Genomic DNA, 23482 nt, shown 5'->3' with positions numbered 1-23482 from the left:
AGAGTGTCTACTCTTCATCAGATTAAAGAAGATGAACAGCTGATTGACTCTGATTGAGTCCGCCAAAAATGTGGTGAACGAAGCCCATGGCTTGTCACTGCGGCCTCGGAGGAGCCTGCGGCTGTGAGACGTGCTTTGGTCCCGCTGGAAGAGCCTTGGCCATTACCGGGAGCTGTGCTCGAGCACCCGGTCTGCTCCACTCCCTCTGCTCCACCTCAGGAGCCATGGATTACTGTACGGAAACCAAAAAACCTTGGCAGGAAAATGCCAAGGCAAAGTGATGCCTTGGAACTGGGAAACAGATACCGGGCATTGTAAGAGTTGGAGATTTCTGCCGCTGGCCCCAAAGGAACAAACAATTTTGCCCGGAAGCAAGTGGACCCCTGCCATCTAAACAATTTACAATGAAACAGGTCTATAACTAGCCCCAAACAACCTTCTAGGAGGAAGACAACTCAAGAGAGATGCAGCAGTCCCACTATCCTTATTGTGGGCTCATCTATGATCCAAAATGTTTCTATTAGGAAAGCAGAGACCATCTGTTACCCGGGTGCCCGGATCCAGGACACTGACTGTATGATCCCGCTACTCATTAGTAAACACCCGACTGCTTCAGCTATCACTGTCCATGTAGGGTCAAATGATATTCAACTACAGGAATCTGAGCAACTTAAAAAGGACTTTAAATCACTGATTCATACTGTAGTTAAATCAGGTAAACAATGCGTTATTTCAGGTCCATTCCCGTCTCCACGCTCTACGGATAATAATTTCAGTCGTATACGCCAGCTACACATCTGGCTTAAAGGTTATTGTTGTTCAATAAGCATACAATATGTGAACAATTTTACAGCTTTTCTACATCGACCAAATGTATTTCTCCGGGATGGATTACATCTGAATAGGTATGGTACAAGCATTCTCTCCTCAAACCTGGCTCTCACTTTGTCCTCATACAGGGCATATGAGAATTGACAATATATAGCCATGGGGGTTGATACTCGGAGTTGGTCGATTCCCCATCAGGCTATACTGACTGCTCCCCCCATAGCTTTAAATAGTTCTACAGGTGCTGCTAACATGGATGAAACTTTTACATTTTAGTCATTTAGCAGCCACTCTTATCCAGAGCGACTTATAGTAGTGAATGCATACATTTCATACATTTTTCCCCCGTACTGGTCCCCCGTGGGAATCAAACCCACAACCCTGGCGTTGCAAACACCATGCTCTACCAACTGAGCCACACTTTTGATGGACTTTAAGTTATTGTTACACTACTGTCAAGGTACCGTGTTGCCACTTCTTCGCACATGCAGAGGGGTATTGTTAGAAGTAATCTCATCTCCATCCAACTCAGGCCTGTCAGTAGTTACACAAGGAAGCGTCGCTCATCTAATATTACCTTGAATGCTCCATCTGATATGAGCTCTCGAAATAGTGGCCTAGGAATTATTCATTTGAATGCTAGAAGCTTAATTCAAAAACTAGATTTGATTGAAATACTGGTCTCACAATCACATGCTGACATAATGATTATATCTGAATCCTGGCTCTCTGTCTCTGTTCCAGACTCAGATGTTCTGTTAGCTGGGTATAATGTCTATAGAGCAGACAGAGTGGGTAGAGGTGGAGGTATTGCCATATATGTTAAATGCAACCTAGACGTCACTGTGTCCATTTCAACTTCTGTTCCAAAACAGTACGAATGCTTAGTTCTAAATGTGGTCCTTGGTCATAATGCACTATTAACGCTAGTGGGAGTTTATCGCCCACCCTCAGCTCCGGTATCTGCTCTATCGCCCACCCTCAGCTCCGGTATCTGCTCTATCGCCCACCCTCAGCTCTGGTATCTGCTCAATCGCCCACCCTCAGCTCCGGTATCTGATCGATCACCCACCCTCAGCTCCGGTATCTGCACTAAGCAAATTGTTTGAGTTAATGTCTAATTATGTAAACTCTGAATTATTGATTATCGGAGATCTCAATCTGGACTGGCTGATGCCAGCATCATTTAAATTAAAATATATTTTTAACAAACTAAATCTTACTCAACTAATAACTATACCTACCCGTCCTAATCCAAAAGACCCCCAAAAATCTACATTAATAGACCTTATCTTACCAAATACACCTCACAAATATATAGCTAGTGGGTTATTTGCTAATGACATCAGTGACCACTGCCCTATTGCATGTATCAGAGATACTAGGCTAAAAAACCCTGACCCCCGTATAATTCTAAAGAGAAATTATAAACACTTCTCAGAGCAAGCTTTTAACCATTACCTTTATTATTCAGAGCTTTTATCCGTAAACGGCATAATGGACCCAGTTTTAGCGTTCTCTTTCTTTTCATCAATTTTTACCTTCATGGCTGATAAACACGCCCCGTTAAAGCGACTTAGGGTAAAAAATCAAACTAATCCTTGGTTTTCCTGTGATTTGAAAATCCTTTTTCTGCAAAAGAATCAAGCATGGGCCTTGGCGAGGAATTACTGGTGTGATTGGCTGCTTTTTAGGCAATTGAGAAATAAATGGACCGGAGGAATAAAAAAGGCAACATCTAGGTATTTTCTTGATGCTATGACAGAGTCTGCTGGTGATTCCGCTAAATTCTGGAAAACTGTCAACTCACTTAAACGAGGAAACTCCTTGACTTCCCTGCCGAAGCAAATTACATCGGAATCTGGGATCATCAGTGATCCGAACTGACATTTGTGATGTTTTTAATAAGCATTTTATTTCTGGTGGTTTTCTTTTTGAAAGAAAAAATGGCCAACGTGATCCTGACCAGTCTATTGTTTCAGTCCCTCGGCCTTCAGCTGATGTGGAAAACAGTAAGCCGGTTTTTAATTTTCAAAAAGTCACAGAAGATGAGGTCTTATCTGCACTATCTGCTATAGATTCTAAGAAATCATTAGGCGCTGATAATCTGGATCCATATTTACTCAAGTGTGCGGCACCTATTATTGCTGGTGTAGTGACGCATATTTTTAATCAAACATTTGTCGTAGGAAAGATTCCTAAATCTTGGAAAACGGCTTTTGTTTTACCACTCCTCAAGGGAGGTGATGGTAGTGAATTGGATAATTATCGGCCCATCTCTGTGCTCTCCTGTTTGGCTAAAATTCTAGAGTCACTGGTGAATAGGCAACTACAATCTTTTTTAACTGTTAACAATACTCTTTCTAGTAATCAATCTGGCTTTAGACCTAAAAACAGTACTATTGCGGCCACTGTACGTGTTGTAAATGATATTACTAATGCCCTAGATAATATAAAGTACTGTGCCGCCTTGTTCATAGATTTGTCTAAAGCTTTTGACACTGTAGACCATGTGATACTTTTGGATAAGCTGTCGTTAATAGGACAGGGACTGGATGCCTGTCGTTGGTTTCATGACTATCTAAAGGATAGAAGTCAGGCTGTTAGAGTCAACGGCATCCAGTCAGAGCCATTGGAGTTGGTTAAAGGGGTCCCACAAGGTTCTATACTTGGTCCATTACTGTTCACTCTACATAAACAATATCAGTGTTGAGATAAGAAAGTGTCAAATTCATTTATATGCTGATGACACTGTCATGTACTCTATCGCTTCAACGGCTGACCAAGCATTATCACTATTGGAGACAGATTTTAAGATATTACAAGGGTGTTTTATACAGCTGAAACTTGTTTTAAATGCAAAGAAAACACATTTTATGATTTTTAATAGGTTCAAAAAGTTGGTTGAAAATACACTTGCACTTACGAGCTTAGATGGTTCTCGAATTAATCAGGTCTCTGCATATAAATACTTAGGGATATGGTTGGATGATAAACAGTCTTTTAAAATGCATATTGACGAACTTTGTAAACGGCTAAAAATCAAGTTAGGCTTCCTCTATAGAAACAGGACATGCTTGTCCTCTACAAATAGAAGACAAATTGTGCAAGCTACTTTTATGTCTGTTATAGATTATGGGGATATTATTTACATGCATGCTACGGCATCAACACTTAAATTGCTGGATGCTACTTATCATTGCGCACTTAGGTTTATTATGGGTGCTAGCTACAGAACTCACCACTGTGTTTTATATCAAAATGTGGGTTGGACTTCGCTGTCCGTGAGACGAGAACAACATGCTCTCGTGTTTGTCTATAAAGCACTTCTGAATAAGCTACCTTCTTATTTATCATCACTCATCAATATTAGAATTAGAATTCCTAAAACCAGTTCTCAAGCATGGATTACACTTGAGGCCCATGCGATTTCCATAGAGTTGTGTATGGCTGCCTTTTCCTGTTACGCTCCTTGCCTATGGAATAGCCTGCAGACTAAACTTAAAACTCTTGTCCCCCGTGCTCATTTTAAATATTTATTGGAGCATTTTTATTATTGTATTGCTTGTAACTGTTTCGGGTAATGCAAGTTCTTGTGCTGTTAGTAGAATAACCTGTGTGTAAATGTAATCTGTTGCTGTATTTTTTTTGTTATCTGTGATCGTTTGTTTGTCTTGTTTAGTTTTTTAATCATTGTACCTAAACTGTATGTGTAAACATGTATATGCAGGGCCCAGCTGTAAAAGAGACCTTGGTCTCAGTCTGTGTTCCTTGTTGAAATAAAGGTATAAAAAAATATATATACACTGCTCAAAAAAATAAAGGGAACACTTAAACAACACAATGTAACTCCAAGTCAATCACACTTCTGTGAAATCAAACTGTCCACTTAGGAAGCAACACTGATTGAGAATACATTTCACATGCTGTTGTGCAAATGGAATAGACAACAGGTGGAAATTATAGGCAATTAGCAAGACACCCCCAATAAAGGAGTGGTTCTGCAGGTGGGGACCACAGACCACTTCTCAGTTCCTATGCTTCCTGGCTGATGTTTTGGTCACTTTTGAATGCTGGCGGTGCTTTCACTCTAGTGGTCGCATGAGACAGAGTCCACAACCCACACAAGTGTCTCAGGTAGTGCAGCTCATCCAGGATGGCACATCAATGCGAGCTGTGGCAAGAAGGTTTGCTGTGTCTGTCAGCGTAGTGTCCAGAGCATGGAGGCGCTACCAGGAGACAGGCCAGTACATCAGGAGACGTGGAGGAGGCCGTAGGAGGGCAACAACCCAGCAGCAGAACCGCTACCTCCGCCTTTGTGCAAGGAGGAGCAGGAGGAGCACTGCCAGAGCCCTGTATGTGCATGTGTCTGCTCAAACGGTCAGAAACAGACTCCATGAGGGTGGTATGAGGGCCCAACGTCCACAGGTGGGGGTTGTGCTTACAGCCCAACACCGTGCAGGACGTTTGGCATTTGCCAGAGAACACCAAGATTGACAAATTGGCCACTGGCGCCCTGTGCTCTTCACAGATAAAAGCAGGTTCACACTGAGCACATGTGACAGACGTGACAGAGTCTGGAGACGCCGTGGAGAACGTTCTGCTGCCTGCAACATCCTCCAGCATGACCGGTTTGGCGGTGGGTCAGTCATGGTGTGGGGTGGCATTTCTTTGGGGGGGCCGCACAGCCCTCAATGTGCTCGCCAGAGGTAGCCTGACTGCCATTAGGTACCGAGATGAGATCCTCAGACCCCTTGTGAGACCATATGCTGGTGCGGTTGGCCCTGGGTTCCTCCTAATGGAAGACAATGCTAGACCTCATGTGGCTGGAGTGTGTCAGCAGTTCCTGCAAGAGGAAGGCATTGATGCTATGGACTGGCCCGCCCGTTCCCCAGACCTGAATCCAATTGAGCACATCTGGAACATCATGTCTCGCTCCATCCACCAACACCACATTGCACCACAGACTGTCCAGGAGTGTGAGCATGCCCAGGCGTTGTAGGGAGGTCATACAGGCACGTGGAGTCCACACACATGTCTGAACCTCATTTTGACTTGTTTTAAGGACATTACATCAAAGTTGGATCAGCCTGTAGTGTGGTTTTCCACTTTAATTTTGAGTGTGACTCCAAATCCAGACGTCCATGGGTTGATAAATTGGATTTCCATAGATTATTTGTGTGATTTTGTTGTCAGCACATTCAACTATGTAAAGAAAAAAGTATTTGTAAGATTATTTAATTCATTCAGATCTAGGATGTGTTATTTTAGTGTTCCCTTTATTTTTTTGAGCAGTGTATATATTTAACTAGGCAAATCAGTTAAGAACAAATTCTTATTTACAATGACAGCCTACACCGGCCAAACCCAGACGACGCTGGGACAATTGTGCGCTGCCCTATCGGACTCCCAATCACAGCCGGTTGTGATACAGCCTGGAATCGAACCAGAATGTCTGTAGTGATGCCTCAAGCATGGAGATGCAGTGCCTTAAACCGCTGAGCCACTGATGCAACAGTGACAAAATGAAATGTGATTGATGGAGTGAAGTTGTAACGGAGTTCTCTGTTTTTCACACAGTCCTAGTGGGGTGTCTGCTGCCTGTTGTAGACACTCACAACCTGGTCCAAAACTACCTCCAACCTGGTCCCTTAAAGGTATAGTTTGGGAGTCAGATGAACTTGTTAATACCATTTTTATGTTTCTACATCCAGTATGATGGAAGTTGGAGCTAGTTTTGCGAGCCAAATCTAACTAGTGTTAGCGCAATGACAAAGTCTATGGGAACAGCATGCTTGCTGTAAGGGCTAGATAACTTCATATGTTCAAATAAAGCATAACTATGAAGTTGTATTTACATTGTACTGTAAAGATAGTGATTAGTGTTCTGCAGAGGTGGACCAGGAAGAGGCCTCAAGATTAAAATACTGTATACAAGGGCCACATGTTTGAGTTCATATATTCTCATCAGACAGCGATCTGGACTGATCAAGATGGTCTTGTCCTGACATTTTATGGGTTTCTTGTAAACACATTGACAGTCTACTTAGCCTACTACAAAACCAAAGATGCAGTCATGTCAAAATGAATTCAAGTTCATTCCTTATGTATTGTCAGTTCATGCATAATCTAGTCCATCCTATTTTTGTCTTTGTTCTATTTTATTAGAAAAAGCCCAGTCTTCTATTTACATGCAAGGGATTCTACAGCCATCAATATCCTGGTGCAAGTGATGCTCATCTTATGTGCTCGTTCCTTGTCTATTTTCAGAATAAACACCAAAGACCTGGGATCGCTGGCTGGGCAAGTGTTTATTTACACATCACATAAATAGCAGTACAATCACATCTGCTTCTAAAACTGGTGAGGCCATACCCAGAGAAGAATAAGGGTGAAAGGGACGTGAGAGGGAACAGGTTTTAGGACTTCCATTCCTATTGACTAAAATCCATATCTGGATACACACTGAAAGTGTTTCAACTTTTAATCCAGTATTCTGTGTCATGGTTGTTCCCACAGCAGTCTCTCAGCCGAACACAGAGCAACTGTACAGGTCAATTTACAAATCAGGTCAATTACATCAAACCTACATACAGAAATGTCTATTTGTTTCAAGTGGGTCACTATGGATATGAACAGTAAATACCAAAACAGAACAGGAGTTTTCCGGTTTACCTCCCTGACTCCAGTATGACAATGCCTTATTGGATTCACAATCTGGGATAAATATATGGGCTGCTTAGGTAAACATCTATAACACAACTGATTCAACTAGTCAACTGACTGTTAATGGTCTTCAATCTAGACCATGATTAGTTTGAAGCAGTGTTTTTAAACTGTGCCTGTTGTAAATGTGCAGAGTTAAAGCTATCAAACTAACAACCCGACGTGATGGGGAGACAGTGTTCCAGCTACACAGCCACCTGGCTGATAGAGCTGAAGGTCATCTGAACTTAAGAGAACACTGTCCCCTCCAGTTGCAGGTTAAATACACACCATAGGTTTAAATAGGACATATCCAATACATTTCTAACAGGGTAAATGTCTGAGATATTCAAATCTTGGCACAATCCTATTCCCTGCAGGTCCAACTCTTCCTCTCTTCCTTGGCTGATGGTATCAAACTCTTCCTTCAGTTAATTTGAATAGCACTGGGGTTACCCTGATTTGACTGCTGGAGGGGCCACTGGAAGACACCTGAAAAGACAATCACTCAAATAAATCTGCCAAAAGGGAGCACATTGATGATACAGCTCTTTAAAAACACAGAAGGCAACAATATAGTTAAATGATGAGAGTCAGGTTAGGTGCCCAGGCTTAGTGACTGTATAAAAGCCTGTATAACACAAGTGTTAAACCTGTATTCGCCAATATTTTAGCCCGTAAACCGCCTGCTTACTTAATCTGGTCCTTGTAGCGCCAAGCAACAATGACGAGGATGGCAAAGAAGGAGAAGGTAGCAGCTAAAATGCCAATAGTGAGCTCTTCTTCCTTAGATAACTTCCCAGTACCACCAGGGGTGGAAGTGGGGACATTTGGATCTGTTTGTGGGAGAGGACAGGGGAGCATTTGAACACATAGAACACTAATCATCATCATCTAAGACTGTTATACACTACTACAGATTGCTGATCTTCAGAATAGATTTATAGAAATTCCTCGAACAACAAAGTGAAATACCGTTTGAATATTGAATGGCACTCACCCGTCCAATCAGTTGAAACAATGCTTGTGCAATCTGTAATGACAGTACAGGTATGATTAGTTGAAACAATGCTGGGGCAATCTAATGACAGTACAGGAATGAGTCCCTACAACAGAGGGCTGGATCAGCTGGGAAATGCTCATAGCAGTGACTGGTTTGAGACACAATAAAGCAATATACCATAGTGTATAATAAACTACAACTTCCAATAACACCTTAGCAATAATAAATTGACACCTATGACCATTTCCTGAAATCTGCTTTGTTTGTTCCCTCTTGACTATCCTCTTGCCAGGTTGTACTGTCATGGGCCCTCACAGAAACTCACTGGCTTTGATGATAGGCATGGAGTTGCCTTGACCCTCAAAGACTGGCTTGATGATCTCTGAGTCACACACAGCGTAGACCTTCTGGTTCTCAACACACAACAAGCATTTTCCAGATTGCGCGGGGGAGGTGGTGGGGCAGGGAGAGAGGTCAGCCATTTTACCTCGCGACCACAGAGTCAAATTAGCCGTCAAACGGTCATAAACATACTCAACGGTTGGGCAGTTATCATCGTTACAGAGGTAACAGACCTGGGAGGTCTTCTGAGCTGCAAGACAGAGAGATGAATACAACAGGAAGAGAGCTAGTTAAACAGTACTCAGACAACATTAAATATCAAAACATTACTCTACATCCCCACTGCGCTTTAATATACAAGTTATTTTTATAGAATTACAAATGCACAAATGAAATGGTGAGATCAACTTGATGAACACATGCATGGCAGGCATGAGAACAGCTCACCTTCAACAGAAGCACCAGATACAGCCCAGCCAGCCAGACACAGAGCCAGGCAGACTAAGAAAAAAAACAAAAAGGACCCATGCATGTGCAAACACCCACTCATGGTCTTATTAACGGTTTCTATATGACTAAATTCTATGACTAAAACTCAAAACACACATTGTTGACTTACTTGGATGTATCGCCCCACTCATGTTTGGATGTTACTGTGGCATAAAGCAAATAAACATTGTGTAAACATTATGCAAACCTTTGCTGCCATTGATCAATCTAATGTCCTCAAGATTACTGAGCAGGTGGAACTAGGGGCGTGGGGTTACAAATATTTTTGACAACACAATCAATTTTTTCCCCCAGTCATGAAGTAGTTATATTATATTCTAGTAGGCTATAGTCTCATCCCCACTGGACTGATCATCCCCAGGGTCTGTTTTAAAGGGTTCTGAGTCTCTGTGGGACAGTGGCGATTTTAGCATGTACAGTTGAATTTAAACTCAGTTTCACAATTCCTGACATTTAATCCGAGTAATATTTCCTTGTCTTAGGTCAGTTAGGATCACCACTTTATTTTAAGAATGTGAAATGTCAGAATAATAGTAGAGAGAATGATTTATTTAAGCTATTATTTCTTTCATCACATTCCCACTGGGTCAGAAGTATACATACACTAAATTAGTATTTGGTAGCATTGCCTTTAAATTGTTTCACTTAGGTCAAACATTTCAGGTAGCCTTCCACAAGCTTCCCACAATAAGTAGGGGGAATTTTGCCCCATTCCTCATGGCAGAGCTGGTGTAACTGAGTCAGGTTTGTAGGCCTCCTTACTCGCACATGCTTTTTCAATTCCGCCCACACATTTTCTATAGGAGTGAGGTCAGGGCTTTGTGATGGCCACTCCAATACCTCGACTTTGTTGTCCTTAAGCCATTTTGCCACAACTTTGGAAGTATGCTTGGGGTCATTGTCCATTTGGAAGACCCATTTGCGACCAAGCTTTAACTTCCTGACTGATGTCTTGAGATGTTGCTTCAATAAATCCACAATTTTCCTGCCTCATGATGCCATCTATTTTGTGAAGTGCATCAGACCCTCGTGCAGCAAAGCACCCCCACAACATGATGCTGCTGCCACCACCGTGCTTTACGGTTGGGATGGTGTTCTTCAACTTGCAAGCGTCCCCATTTTTCCTCCAAACATAAATGGTCATTACAGCCAAACAGTTCTATTTTTGTTTCATCAGACCAGAGGACATTTCTCCAAAAAGTACGATCTTTATCCCCATGTGCAGTTGCAAACCGTAGTCTGACTTCATGGCGGGTTTGGAGCAGTGGCTTCTTCCTTGCTGAGCAGCCTTTCAGGTTATGTCCATATAGGACTCGTTTTACTGTGGATATAGATACTTTTGTATCTGTTTCCTCCAGCATCTTCACAAGGTCCTTTACTGCTGTTCTGGTATTGCTTTGCACTTTTCGCACCAAAGTACGTTCATCTCTAGGAGACAGAACGTGTCTCATTCCTCAGCGGCATGATGGCTGCATGGTCCCATGGTGTTTATACTTGGGTACTATTGCTTGTACAGATGTACGTGGTACCTTCATGCATTTGGAAATTTCTCCCAAGGATGAACCAGACTTGGAGGTCTACAATTTGTTTTCTTGAGGTCTCTTTCTGAGGCTTTTCCCATGATGTGAAGCAAAGAGGCACTGAGTTTGAAGGTAGGCCTTGAAATACATCCACAGGTACACCTCCAATTGACTCAAATGTCAATTAGCCTATCAGAAGCTTCGACATCGTTTTCTGGAATTGTCCAAGCTGTTTAAAAGGCACAGTCAACTTAGTGTATGTAAACCTCTGACCCACTGGAATTGTGATACAGTGAATTAAGTGAATTAATCTGTCAGTAAACAAGTGTTGGAAAAATTACTTGTGTCATGCACAAAGTAGATGTCCTAACCGACTTGGAAAAACTAGTTTGTTAACAAGACATTTGTGGAGTGGATGAAAAACGAGTTCTAATGACTCCAACCTAAGTGTATGTAAACTTCCAACTTCAACTGTAAATCTTGGTGGGGCAAAAAAAAATAAAGTGGGATGCATGCAAAGCCACTACACAACAACACATGAATTGCACTATAACGATGACAAACAGTGCCCACAAACTATTAGGGCCTACATAAAGCTGTCCCAAAGCCGTCCCAACATCTTACCACTTCTACACCTGGATATCAGCGGAACCTTGTCTGGCAGCGAAACAGTTCATTCAGCCTCATTTACTGCTTTTAAAAAACAACATTGCTGATATGGCTGGGATTGGTGTCCCTAAACTGGGACGTTTGTTAGCTCAATATGCGATAATGTGACTAGAAAATGTTGTATACAACAGCCAACTTTCCAGGACATAGACATGTCTTATATGGGCAGAAAGACAACAAAAACATGCTATAGTTTTAGGATAATACAAAACACTTATCATTGCAACTGGTTTGATACATTCACCTCTGAAGGTAGATAATGTACTTACATTCAGTAATCTTGCTCTGATTTGTCATCCTGACAGAGATCAAATGTAGCAGTTTCGTTTGATAAAAATCAATTTTTATATTCAAATGTAGGAACTGGGGTCTACAGTTTGACCCCACTGCTGTCTCTGTCTCCACACCCACCCTGCCATCTAGATGTGTGAAAGTTAGTGTATTTTCTGTAGGGAAGCTAAATGATTCATCATGCTTGACATTCATGGGAGTGTGTAAATTAAATTGTTTTATTACCATTGCATTTTTGTATGTTCTCTACAGTTATGTACTTGAAAATGTATACATTTACCAATTCTGCACATTTGGGCAACCTCCTGGCAGACATACAAAATATTGTGTAGTGATGTAATTATTCACTGGATCAGTGTGAAACTGCACACAATGCCACCATCTTGTGGCCAAAATCTAAATTATACTTCCTAAATGTATGGTTTCAAAGCTGAACAAAAATGTTATATAATTATACTTTTTTTAAACGCATGATTGTTTGTATTATCTTTTACCAGATCTAATGTGTTATATTCTCCCACATTAATTTCACATTTCCACAAACTTAGTGTTTCCTTTCAAACACTTCCGGCGCCGACAGAGATGGCCGCCTCGCATTCCTAGGAAACAATGCATTATTTTGTTTTTTTATGTATAATTTTTTACATTGTTACCCCAGGTAATCTTAAGTTTTATTACATACAGTCGGGAGGAACTATTGGATATAGGAGCAACGTCAACTCACCAACATTACGACCAGGAATACGACTTTCCCGAAGCGGATCCTGTTTGGCCTACCACCCAGGACAATGGATCGGATCCCAGTCGGCGACCCAAAACAACGACGCCATAGAAGAAGGGACAGACGGAGCGGTCTTCTTGTCAGGCTCCGTAGACGGGGACATCGCGCACCGCTCCCGAGCATACTACTCGCCAATGTCCAGTCTCTTGACAACAAGGTAGACGAAATCCGAGCAAGGGTAGCATTCCAGAGAGACATCCGAGACTGTAACATTCTTTGTTTCACGGAAACATGGCTCACTCGAGACACGCTATCTGAGTCGGTACAGCCACCTGGTTTCTTCACACATCGCGCCGACAGAAACAAACATCTCTGGTAAGAAGAAGGGCGGGGGTGTATGCCTTATGATTAACGAGACGTGGTGTGATCATAACAATATACAGGAACTCAAGTCCTTTTGTTCACCTGACTTAGAATTCCTCACTATCAAATGCCAACCGCATTATCTACCAAGAGAATTCTCTTCGATCATAATCACAGTCATGTATATCCCCCCCAAGCAGACACATCGACGGCCCTGAAAGAACTTCATTGGACTCTATGTAAACTGGAAACCACATGTCCTGAGGTTGCATTTATTGTAGCCGGGGATTTTAACAAGGCTAATCTGAAAACAAGGCTCCCCAAATTCTATCAGCATATCGATTGTGCTACCAGGGTTAGCAAAACCCTGGATCATTGTTATTCTAACTTCCGCGACGCATATAAGGCCCTCCCCCTCCCTCCCTCGGAAAAGTTGACCACGACTCCATTTTGTTGCTCCCAGCATATAGACAGAAACTAAAACAGGAAGCTCCCGCCCTCAGGTCTGTTCAACGCTGGTCCGACCAATCAGATTCCACGCGTCAAGATTGCTTCGATCACGTGGACTGGGATATGTTCCGCATTGCGTCGAACACGCTGATTCGGTGTGCGAGTTCATTAACCTCTCTAGGGTAGGGGGCAGTATTTTCACGGCCGGATAAACAACGTACTCGATTTAAACTGGTTACTACTCTTTTCCAGAAACGAGAATATGCATATAAATTGGCAGATTTGGATAGAAAACACTAAGTTTATAAAACTGTTTGAATGGTGTCTGTGAGTATAACAGAACTCATATGGCAGGCCAAAACCTGAGAAGATTCCATACAGGAAGTGCCCTCTCTGACCATTTCTTGTGCTTCTCTGGCATCTCTGTCGAAAATACAGCATCTCTGCTGTAACGTGACAATTTCTAAGGCCCCCATAGGCTCTCTGAAGGTGCCAGAAAGTGGAATGAGATCTCTGCTGTCTCTGGGCTAGGTACAGGAGCGCTGTTTGTGAGTGGTCAGGCTGGTGGCTCAGAGACAGGAGAAGTGGCCATGTTTTTCTTTCAGCCTTTGAACGAAAACAACGTCGCCCGGTTGGAATATTATCGCTATTTTACGAGAAAAATAGCATAAAAATTGATTTTAAACAGCGTTTGACATGCTTCTAAGTACGGTAATGGAATATTTTGAAATGTTTTGTCACGACATGCGTCCGCGCGTCACCCTTCGGATAGGGACCTGAACGCAAGAACAAAACAGAGGATAATTTAACATAATTATGGATTATTTTGAACCAAAACAACATTTTTGGTTGAAGTAGAAGTCCTGGGAGTGCATTCTGACGAAGAATAGCAAAGGTAATCCAATTTTTTTACTAGTAATTCTGAATTTACTGAGCCTCGATGTTGGCGAGTGTGTCTGTTTAGCTAGCCTTGATGGCCGAGCTATCTACTCAGAATATTGCAAAATGTGCTTTTGCCGAAAAGCTATTTTAAAATCTGACACCGCGATTGCATAAAGGAGTTCTGTATCTATAATTCTTTAAATAATTGTTAAGTATTTTGTAAACGTTTATCAAGAGTAATTTAGTAAATTCACCGGAAGTTTTCGGTGTGTATGCTAGTTCTGAACGTCACATGCTAATGTAAAAAGCTGGTTTTTGATATAAATATGAACTTGATTGAACAAAACATGCATGTATTGTATAACAATGTCCTAGGAGTGTCATCTGATGAAGATCAAAGGTTAGTGCTGCATTTAGCTGTGGTTTTGGTTTTTGTGACATATGCTAGCTTGAAAAATGGCTGTGTGATTATTTCTGGCTGGGTACTCTCCTAACATAATCTAATGTTTTGCTTTGCTGTAAAGCCTTTTTGAAATCGGACAGTGTGGTTAGATAAAGGAGAGTCTTGTCTTTAAAATGCTGTAAAATAGTCCTTTGTTTGAAAAAAAAATGGAAGTTTTTGTATTTTTGAGGAATTTGAAATTCGCGCCACGCCCATCATTGGATATTGGAGCAGGTGTTCCGCTAGCGGAACGTCTAGATGTAAGTTTTAACAAGTGCATCGGTGATGTTGTACCCACAGCGTCTATTAAAACATTCCAACCAGAAACCGTGGATTGATGGCAGCATTCCCGCAAAACTGAACGCGCGAACCACTACTTTTAAATCAGGGCAAAGTGACCGGAAACATGACCGAATACAAACAATGTAGCTATTCCCTCCGCAAGGCAATCAAACAAGCTAAGCGTCAGTATAGAGACAAAGTGGAGTCACAATTCAACGGCTCAGACACGAGAGGTATGTGGCAAGGTCTAAGGTCAATCACGGACTACAAAAGAAAAACCAGCCCCGTTGCGGATCACGATGCCTTGCTTCCAGACAGACTAAACTTTTTTTGCTCGCTTTGAGGACAATACAGTGCCACTGACACAGCCCGAACCAAAACCTGTGGGCTCTCCTTCACTGTAGTCAACGTGAGTAAAACATTTAAACGTGTTAACCCTCGCAAGGCTGCAGGCCCAGACGGCATCCCCGCGTCCTCAGAGCATGCGCAGACCAGCTGACTGGTGTGTTTACAGACATATTTAATCAATCCCTATTGATTGTGGTGGTATCTTCGTCCGTCTGTTAGACTGGATCCGTCGTCCGTCCTTTCCTAGCCCACGTTACAGCGGCCGATGCTAACTCAACGGCTAGGAAGTAGCACTTCTGTAGTGAATAAGCTCAAAGTTCATAACATTCGCCATCAAAGCTCACGCCGAGGTTGGCATAGTTCTGTCCTTGATATGTGTGTCTCCTAACGTGGAGGCTGCAGCCCTCCCGTACTGGAACTCCTGGTTATCTTTTCGTCAAAGGATTATATAGTGGAGAGGGGGAGGGAGGTGTTTCATCGTTTATAACCCCTGTCTCTTCACAGGGTTGGCCACTGATCGAGCAGGGCACTTTCCTTATGAAAACCCAAATCTCTCATTCGGAAGCTAAAATTACATTTCATCTCCTAACAAACATTTTCAATATCAAACATTTCAATTGCATAACACTTCCATGTGACTCTGATAACTAGAGGGTGTATACTTTCTCAGATACAATTTATGTCGTCCTGTCATCAGTCATAATGTCTCAGATGACAACCGAACTGACATACATACTCATTACGTTCCCAAGCATATTTCCAACTGTTTTATTAACCAAATATGTGGTACCTTTCTCCATTTGTTTGATGTTCCCAGACTCTCTATATTTAACAGGACAGCAGTCCTTCAGTAGGGTCAGTAAGAGAGGAAGAGAGAAAGGTATTTATGGGGGGGGGGGGGGGTCATAAACCTTACCCACAGGCCAACGTCATGACAACTTTCTTAGCTACAGTATACATATCTCCCTGGCATATTACATCATTTATGCAGCAGCATACAATACATTTTTGGACTCACCTTGTTGTGCTGTGATCACTTGAACAGGAAGGTGGCGTAGCGGTCCAACGTGGGCAAATTTTGTCAAAGTCTGTAATTCTCTGGATTTATGGTGCTTTCAAGACAACTGGGAACTAGTTTTTTCCCCCAAGGTTGAATCATGATGACATCATTGATCTTCAGGTCGTAGCTCTAGAATGAGGCCGGATTTACAATTCCGAGTTGGATGACCATTCAAAATGTATTTTTCCCCAGTCAGAGCTCGTTTACTCCCGACTTCCCAGTTGTCTTGAACTCACTGAAGTCAGATTTCGCAGTTCCGAGTTAACAGTTGTTTTGAGCGTGGCACAAATAATGCTCCATTGACAGCATGGCCAACGTTGAATGTTTAGCATTTTAAAACTTGGGAAAAAAGAGCCACTTAATCCCAGATTTGGGACCCCACACCCTCTCCACTGAATAGCAGGCTAGCGATTGCTTTGCAATGCATGCAGTTAGCCACTAATTCCTTACAAACCACTCGGTGAATTCGCCATTTCCAACTTGTGTAACGTTAATGTCCAAAGGCCGATGAGCTCCGATATGTTTTATCTAAAATGTCTCTTAATTATTTATCTTCATATGACAAGGATTAAAAAGGATTTGCCAGTAGATTGTAGACTTTATTCATGATGACTGCTAGCTAAGATTTTCAAAGTCCAATCAAAGCTACTGTAGATATCATTTTATCTGTGGTCAATGACCTTGAGCCTTCTTGAATGTGCACTTCTAATGTAACTCTATGGCAGCACCCAAGGGGCTTTAATTTTCTAGCTCTACCCTTAGACTTGGAGGTGATGTAGCGTTCCCATGAGTGACAGAACACTGAGACAATCACAGATTTACTAGAAAACAACCCCTGCCCCACCACCGCAGAAAGCACTGAGCTAGGCTGAAACACAAAAGGAGACCATGTTTGTATGCGGCTTTATTAACTCAATGATAAATACATCTTTTTTACATTGTTTGCAAACTGATGTGTGACAATGCCAAAATGACATGCAAAAATAGGCAAAAATGTGGGGCTCCACTGGTGTGGGATATCAACCATCCTCCGGGATATCCATTTTATCCCCATTGTTTCGCAATTCCTTGTCTGATCCTCAACTACCCTAAAGCTATCAGTTTCATAAAAGGTTAATAGGCCTATTTCCACCTTCATTTATTCTGGTTAGTCTTATTGAGGCAATAAAAATAATCTACAATCCACCTCATTTGGACATTACAGATGTATTTATTGTAATCTGACCCTTTAGACAAGCAGGGCTCCCCAGGTGGTGGTGCACACTGCCTGGCCTCCAGGACATCAAAGTTGGAACCGAGAGACTGGAAAACAGCTTCCATCTCAAGGCCAGACTTATTAAATAGTCACCACTAGCCGGCCTCCACACTGTAACTGCCCTGTACTTAACTTACTGTCAAAAGTCGGCTACCACTTTGTATTCAGAGATTTATGTGCATAGTCATGGAACACTGGCAACAATGTTTACAAAGTTTTATCCACTTCATATGTATATACTGTATTCTAGTCGAGGCCTATCCTTTTTCACGATTCACTTTCCTATCCTACATATGATATCCATAATGTCAATACATCCCATCATATACATATATTCCGGACTGACATTACTCGTCCCAATATTACATATATACATTTACAGGACAACATGCCCTATACATGACCGGTAACATCAGAAAACAAACGGCGTGATAACGAATTCAACATGATAATTGCAAAATACTGTTCTATGTTGAAGGGACACAAACAGAATAACGTGATACTGTACATTTCTTTGAGAATGAAGTATAGTCTATAAGCATCTGATCGAACGATCGAGTCAAGTGATAAAATGAAATAGTATATAAACTCACGTTCTTGAATGTGTGCTAGACTGAAGTCCTCTAACCAGAATAAAACAGCAGCTTTAAGTTGTCTACTATGTCTTTCTTAGAGGCCCTCTGACATGCAGCCTACGGCAACTTGCTCTCAACTTTTTCGCTGTGTGCGTATCCAGCCTTCCACGGTCAGAGAAGTTCATTAATTAATAAAAGCGCTAGAAATGACTCCGCCCTCAACATTTAATTTATTTTTATTTACCTTTATTTAAACTTGGCAACTCAGTTAATAAGAACAAATTATTCTTTACAATGACGGCCTATCAGGGAACAGTGAGTTAACTGCCTTGTTCAGGGGCAGAACGACAGATTTTTATCTTGTCAGCTCAGGGATTCGATTCTGCAAATTTTCGGTTACTGGCCCAACACTAACTAGGCTACCTACCACCCCTTGGCCTTTATGTTGGTAATTTATGAACAACAAAAAGGCACATTTTACACATTGTATTTTTTTTTAGATGTGAATAAGAAACAGCAGGCCTACTTGGAGGAAAAACTGAAGGGCAAATCCTCTGCATGGACGTCGTTTGTCGTTGACAGGAGGGGGGGAAAAATGTCAGTGCTGTGAAGCGCAACACATACAGATAATTATTAACATAGGCATGGCCTATTTAGTTTTAGTAGGCGTTACCAATGTATCACCATGTAGTTGAATAAGTTATGAAAAAAGGTATATTTTAATGTCACATTTTATTAGTCTTATTTTTGTAAATGTGTTATTTTATGGGCCATTTTTGTTATTTTAAATAGAAGTTTACTAATGTTGAATGACTCGACTAAAGTGTGATATGTGTCAGCATAAAGCTGAGTGACTCACTCAAACTAGTTATGTTCCGTTGCATTTGTTCAAAATAAATTCGGTTGCTGGCCCAACGCTCTAACCACGATGGCTACGGCTACCTGCCGTAATCTACGGATATAAGAAATATCAGGTCAATCTCTTAAATTAGGAATCTTTAATTAAGATGGTATTAATTTCCTGCAATTCTACATGACTGGAGACGTTACAATAATATATATTTTTTCATGACAAGCTACTCCGACATACATACGGAGATCAATACAACAAACGATCCATTTATTAAATGCAACCAATAGCATAGCCCAATGAAGAGTGGATACACAGATTTTAGGCCTACAATATGAGGGGGAAGTTATAGTCCAAACTTTCCAGTTGCACTCACCCATTAAAACAATTTTTTTTTTTTTAAAGATTCTTCCTGCAACTGTATTTTGACATATCTTATAGCTGCTGCCTGCTGTTCATTGACAGCCACAAGTTAAACGTCAGCTGTTTTATATGTGCTGTGCTGACTGCCCAATTGATGGATTTTTGGCTGCAGACTATAAATGTGACAAAACACAAGCTACAGCAATATTCTAAAACCTGTAAATAGCCCATCCAACAAACTACCTACCTCATCCCCATATTTTTTGTTGTTGCTCTTTTACCCACCAGAATTTATACTTGCACATCCTCATCTATCATTCCAGTGTTAATTGCTAAATTGTAATTACTTCGCCACTAAGGCCTATATATTGCCTTCCCTCCTTACTTCTTTTGCACACTGTATACAGATTTCCTATTGTGTTATTGACTGTACGTTTGTTTCTTCCACGTGTAACTTGTTTTTGTCGCACTGCTTTGCTTTATCTTGGCCAGGTCGCAGATGTAAATGAGAACTCGTTCTCAACTGGCCTACCTGGTTAAATAAAAGGTGAAATAAAAATTGAAACCAATGTAGGCCTTTTTAGACAAAGAATAAGTCGAATGACTTGAATAGCCTATGGGAAAAGTGTACAAATATGTATTCGCATCAGTAGGCTAAGTGACTGAAATGAATCAGAAAAGTATTGTAAAGTTCAGGAAATCGTCAGGGAAGCTCATCAGGTAGGCTATAATGCGTGTGTGTAGAATATCTGCATTGTTTTCAAATTCTAGATTAATGAGGTGAATGCTCTTGATCAATTTAGCTAACATTTCCCAGCCTAACTGTAACCAAATATCGAAACGGAGATTCAGTGAAAACAAAAATCTGACATTGATTTATCAAGATGAGTTCCCATGCTTGTCTCAAAGCAGCACAATGATACTGTCCCAATCAAAACGGTGCTGGAATTATCAGTTGACCACACATGGCAATTGCTTTACATGTATTATAACCAGTGTTAGTTATTTTTTATTATATTAGGCCATCACTGTCAATCGTGAATGACAATTCTTCACGTTTTAGAGGTCAAACGTCCATGCATACCAACCATTTGATCTCAATTAGTTTCACGGGAATATGAATTGCAATCTTCTTGAATGATGTGAGGGAGGCTAACCGGCCTAACTAATCACATAATATAACTTTATTGGCTCAGTGTTGTCACTCATGGGGACACTCACCACAATCTACAGGGAGAGCTAGGCAGATGAAGTCCCCTTAGGTGCTGCCATAGATTTACAATAAAAGTGCCCTTCCATTGGCCACAGATAAAAATGGCCAAATCATGTCACCATCATACTTTCAAAATCTTAGGTAGCAGGCTAGCAAGCTAGATAAGCAGTCATCATGAATCATGTTGATAATCTACTGGCAAATCCTTTTCAATCCTTGTCATAAAACAGATTATAGATACAATGTATTGGTGTTCATCGGCCATACATATTCAGAAGTGGGAAATTCAACAATGAGTAGTCAGGAAGGAATCAGTGTCTAAATGAACGTGTTGCAAAGTAATCACAACTTTGCTTCCCTGTCTGTCATTTGGTGGTCATATGGTTAAAGTCTGGGTTTAAGGATTTTAAACATCTGTCTGAATGGTCTCTTTTCCCAAGCTTAAAAGGATAAACATTCACACGCAACTCCATGGGCCAGAAAGTTGAATACATTGGCCATGCCATCAATCCAGCATGACTTCCTCTAGAGAATGCCAGACTTTAAATGCCAGTTTTCCCACAAGGACTGCAGCACCACCTTCCTGTTCAAGTGACCACAGCACAACGGTAAGTCCAAAAATATATGTCTTGTATGCTGCTGCATAAATGTTGTAATATGCCAGGGAGATCCACTAATTTGAAGGCCATTTAGTGTATTCGGCTATTTCAGCCACACCCGTTGCTGACAGATGTATAGAATCGCACACACCGCCATGCAATCTCCATAGACAAACATTGACAGTAGAATGACCCGTACTGAAGAGCTTAGTGACTTTCAACGCAGCACTGTCATAGGATGGCACCTTTCCAACAAGTCAGTTCGTCAAACTTCAGCCCTGCTGCCCCGGTCAACTGTAAGTGCTGTTATTGTGAAGTGGAAACGTCTAGGAGCAACAACGGCTCAGCCGCGAAGTGGTAGGCTGCACAAGCGCACAGAAAGGTTCCGCCGAGTGCTGAAGCACGTAAAAAAATATAAAAATAATACATTTAAAATTGGCTGTCCTCAGTTGCAACACTCACTACCGAGTTCCAAACTGCCACTGGAAGCAACATCAGCACAAGTACTGTTCGTCGGGAGCTTCATGAAATTAGTTTCCATGGCTGAGCAGTGTGCGTCTGATGAATCACACTTCACCAACTGGCAATCCGATGGAGTAATCTGGGTTCGGCAGATGCCAGGAGAACGCTACCTGCCCGAATGCATAGCGCCAGCTGTAAAGTTCGGTGGAGGAGGAATAATGGTCTGGGGCTGTTTTTCATGGTTCCGGCTAGGCCCCTTAGTTCTAGTGAAGGGAAATCTTAACATTACAGCATACAAGGACATTCTAGACGATTTTGTGCTTCCAACTTTGTGGCAACAGTTTGGGGAAGACCCTTTCCTGTTTCAGCATGACAATGCCCCTGTGCACAAAGCGAGGTCCATACATAAATGGTTTGTCGAGATCAGTGTGGAAGACCTTGACTGGCCTGCACAGACCCTGGCATTGACCCCATCGAACACCTTTGGGATGAATTTGAACACGGACTGTGAACCAGGCCTAACCGCCATACGGAAAGCCTTCCCAGAAGAGTGGAGGCTGTTAAAGCAGCAAAGGGAGTCCAACTCCATATCAATGCCTATGCTTTTGGAATTAGATGTTCGTGGAGCAGGTGTCCACATACTTTTGTTCTTGTAGTGTACTTGTTGCGGGAGAAAGGGATGAAAATATTGTTATTGCCCATTTTAATTTCACTTTCATTCATCCTATATTTGTTGCAGAATATTGTTATGTTCGTTTTTAAATAAGATAGCTTTAAGACAAATGTTGAATGACACGAGCCAAGTGTGATATTTCTCACCATAAAGCAAAGTGACTCACTCGTCATACGCTAGTTCTGTCCCATGGCTTTCGTTGAAAAAATAAAGTTAAGTTATTAATGCAGAGTTACGGACACATTATTGGAATATGCACTGCTGTCTGTCACGCGATCATCACAAACTGGTTATGGCAGGTTGCCTATTCTGAATGCACTGGGTGAGGTAGGAGCTGATACGCGTGCAGCTGTCCCGGTTGGAGGACAAGTATAGGGAGAGAGACTTGTTGCGTTTCAGAGAGTTTGAGCTCCCATTTATTTTCGCCCTTTAAAATCGTCCATTTAATTCCATTGACTTGTGTGCTAAAAATTAAAAAACGTTCGCTTCAGCACATTTTACATCATAATATTCCTTCTCATACACATAGTAACAATCTTAGAGTAGCCGAACTATAATTATAATTCTCTTCAAAGCATTTACAAATATATAAATGAGATCCTTCCAATCTTATCAAGATGTAACTCAACATCCTACAGCGCATCGTAAAATTAGAGTCTATACATGCATGAAAAAGGAAGTCAACTGTAAACAATATTTCGAGTTACTTACGTTTGAGTATTGGACGCACAGATAACCGTAGAGAGGTTCTTTACAACTGCTTGGATTGTATGGCACAGAACTAAAAGACAAAATTGGTTGCAGGTGTGCGGCTCAGAGCGTAGAGCTGTATAGAGAGCTCTAGTGCCCACAATTCTGTATAACGTCAGCGGCGCCATTTGAGGACTGATACGAAGCGATCTCTACACATATTTGTGGCTCAGAGGCGCCTGCAATTAAAGGGACAGTTAACAAAAAGGTGCAATTAAAGGGACATTAAACTAAAGTTCAAGAAAAATTAGAGCCTTTTCTACAATCATCCTACTCAAATATAAGGAAAACATTTCAGAATACACATTCACCATCTACCTATAGTG

At 41.5% G+C, this 23482-nt stretch overlaps 1 protein-coding gene across 1 annotated transcript; it reads right to left on the bottom strand.

The window, feature by feature from the left end:
- Positions 1-7120: 7120 nt before the first annotated feature.
- LOC145864298 (uncharacterized) lies at positions 7121-23224 on the bottom strand. Its single transcript, XM_082969874.1, has 7 exons — positions 23118-23224; positions 9498-9531; positions 9326-9379; positions 8862-9128; positions 8534-8566; positions 8228-8369; positions 7121-8025 (listed from the first exon to the last, which is right to left on the bottom strand). The coding sequence occupies exons 2-7, from the start codon at positions 9517-9519 to the stop codon at positions 7986-7988; spliced, it is 558 nt and encodes a 185-aa protein (XP_082826000.1). The 5' UTR covers positions 9520-9531; positions 23118-23224; the 3' UTR covers positions 7121-7985.
- Between the last annotated feature and the right edge of the window lie 258 nt (positions 23225-23482).

The sequence above is a fragment of the Salmo salar genome, chromosome 02 (genome assembly GCF_965601325.2).
Source record: "Salmo salar chromosome 02, fSalSal1, whole genome shotgun sequence".
In the NCBI taxonomy this organism is placed as follows: domain Eukaryota; kingdom Metazoa; phylum Chordata; class Actinopteri; order Salmoniformes; family Salmonidae; genus Salmo; species Salmo salar.
The sequence above is the reverse complement of the archived record's forward strand: the minus strand, read 5'-3'. Positions and strand labels throughout refer to the sequence as shown.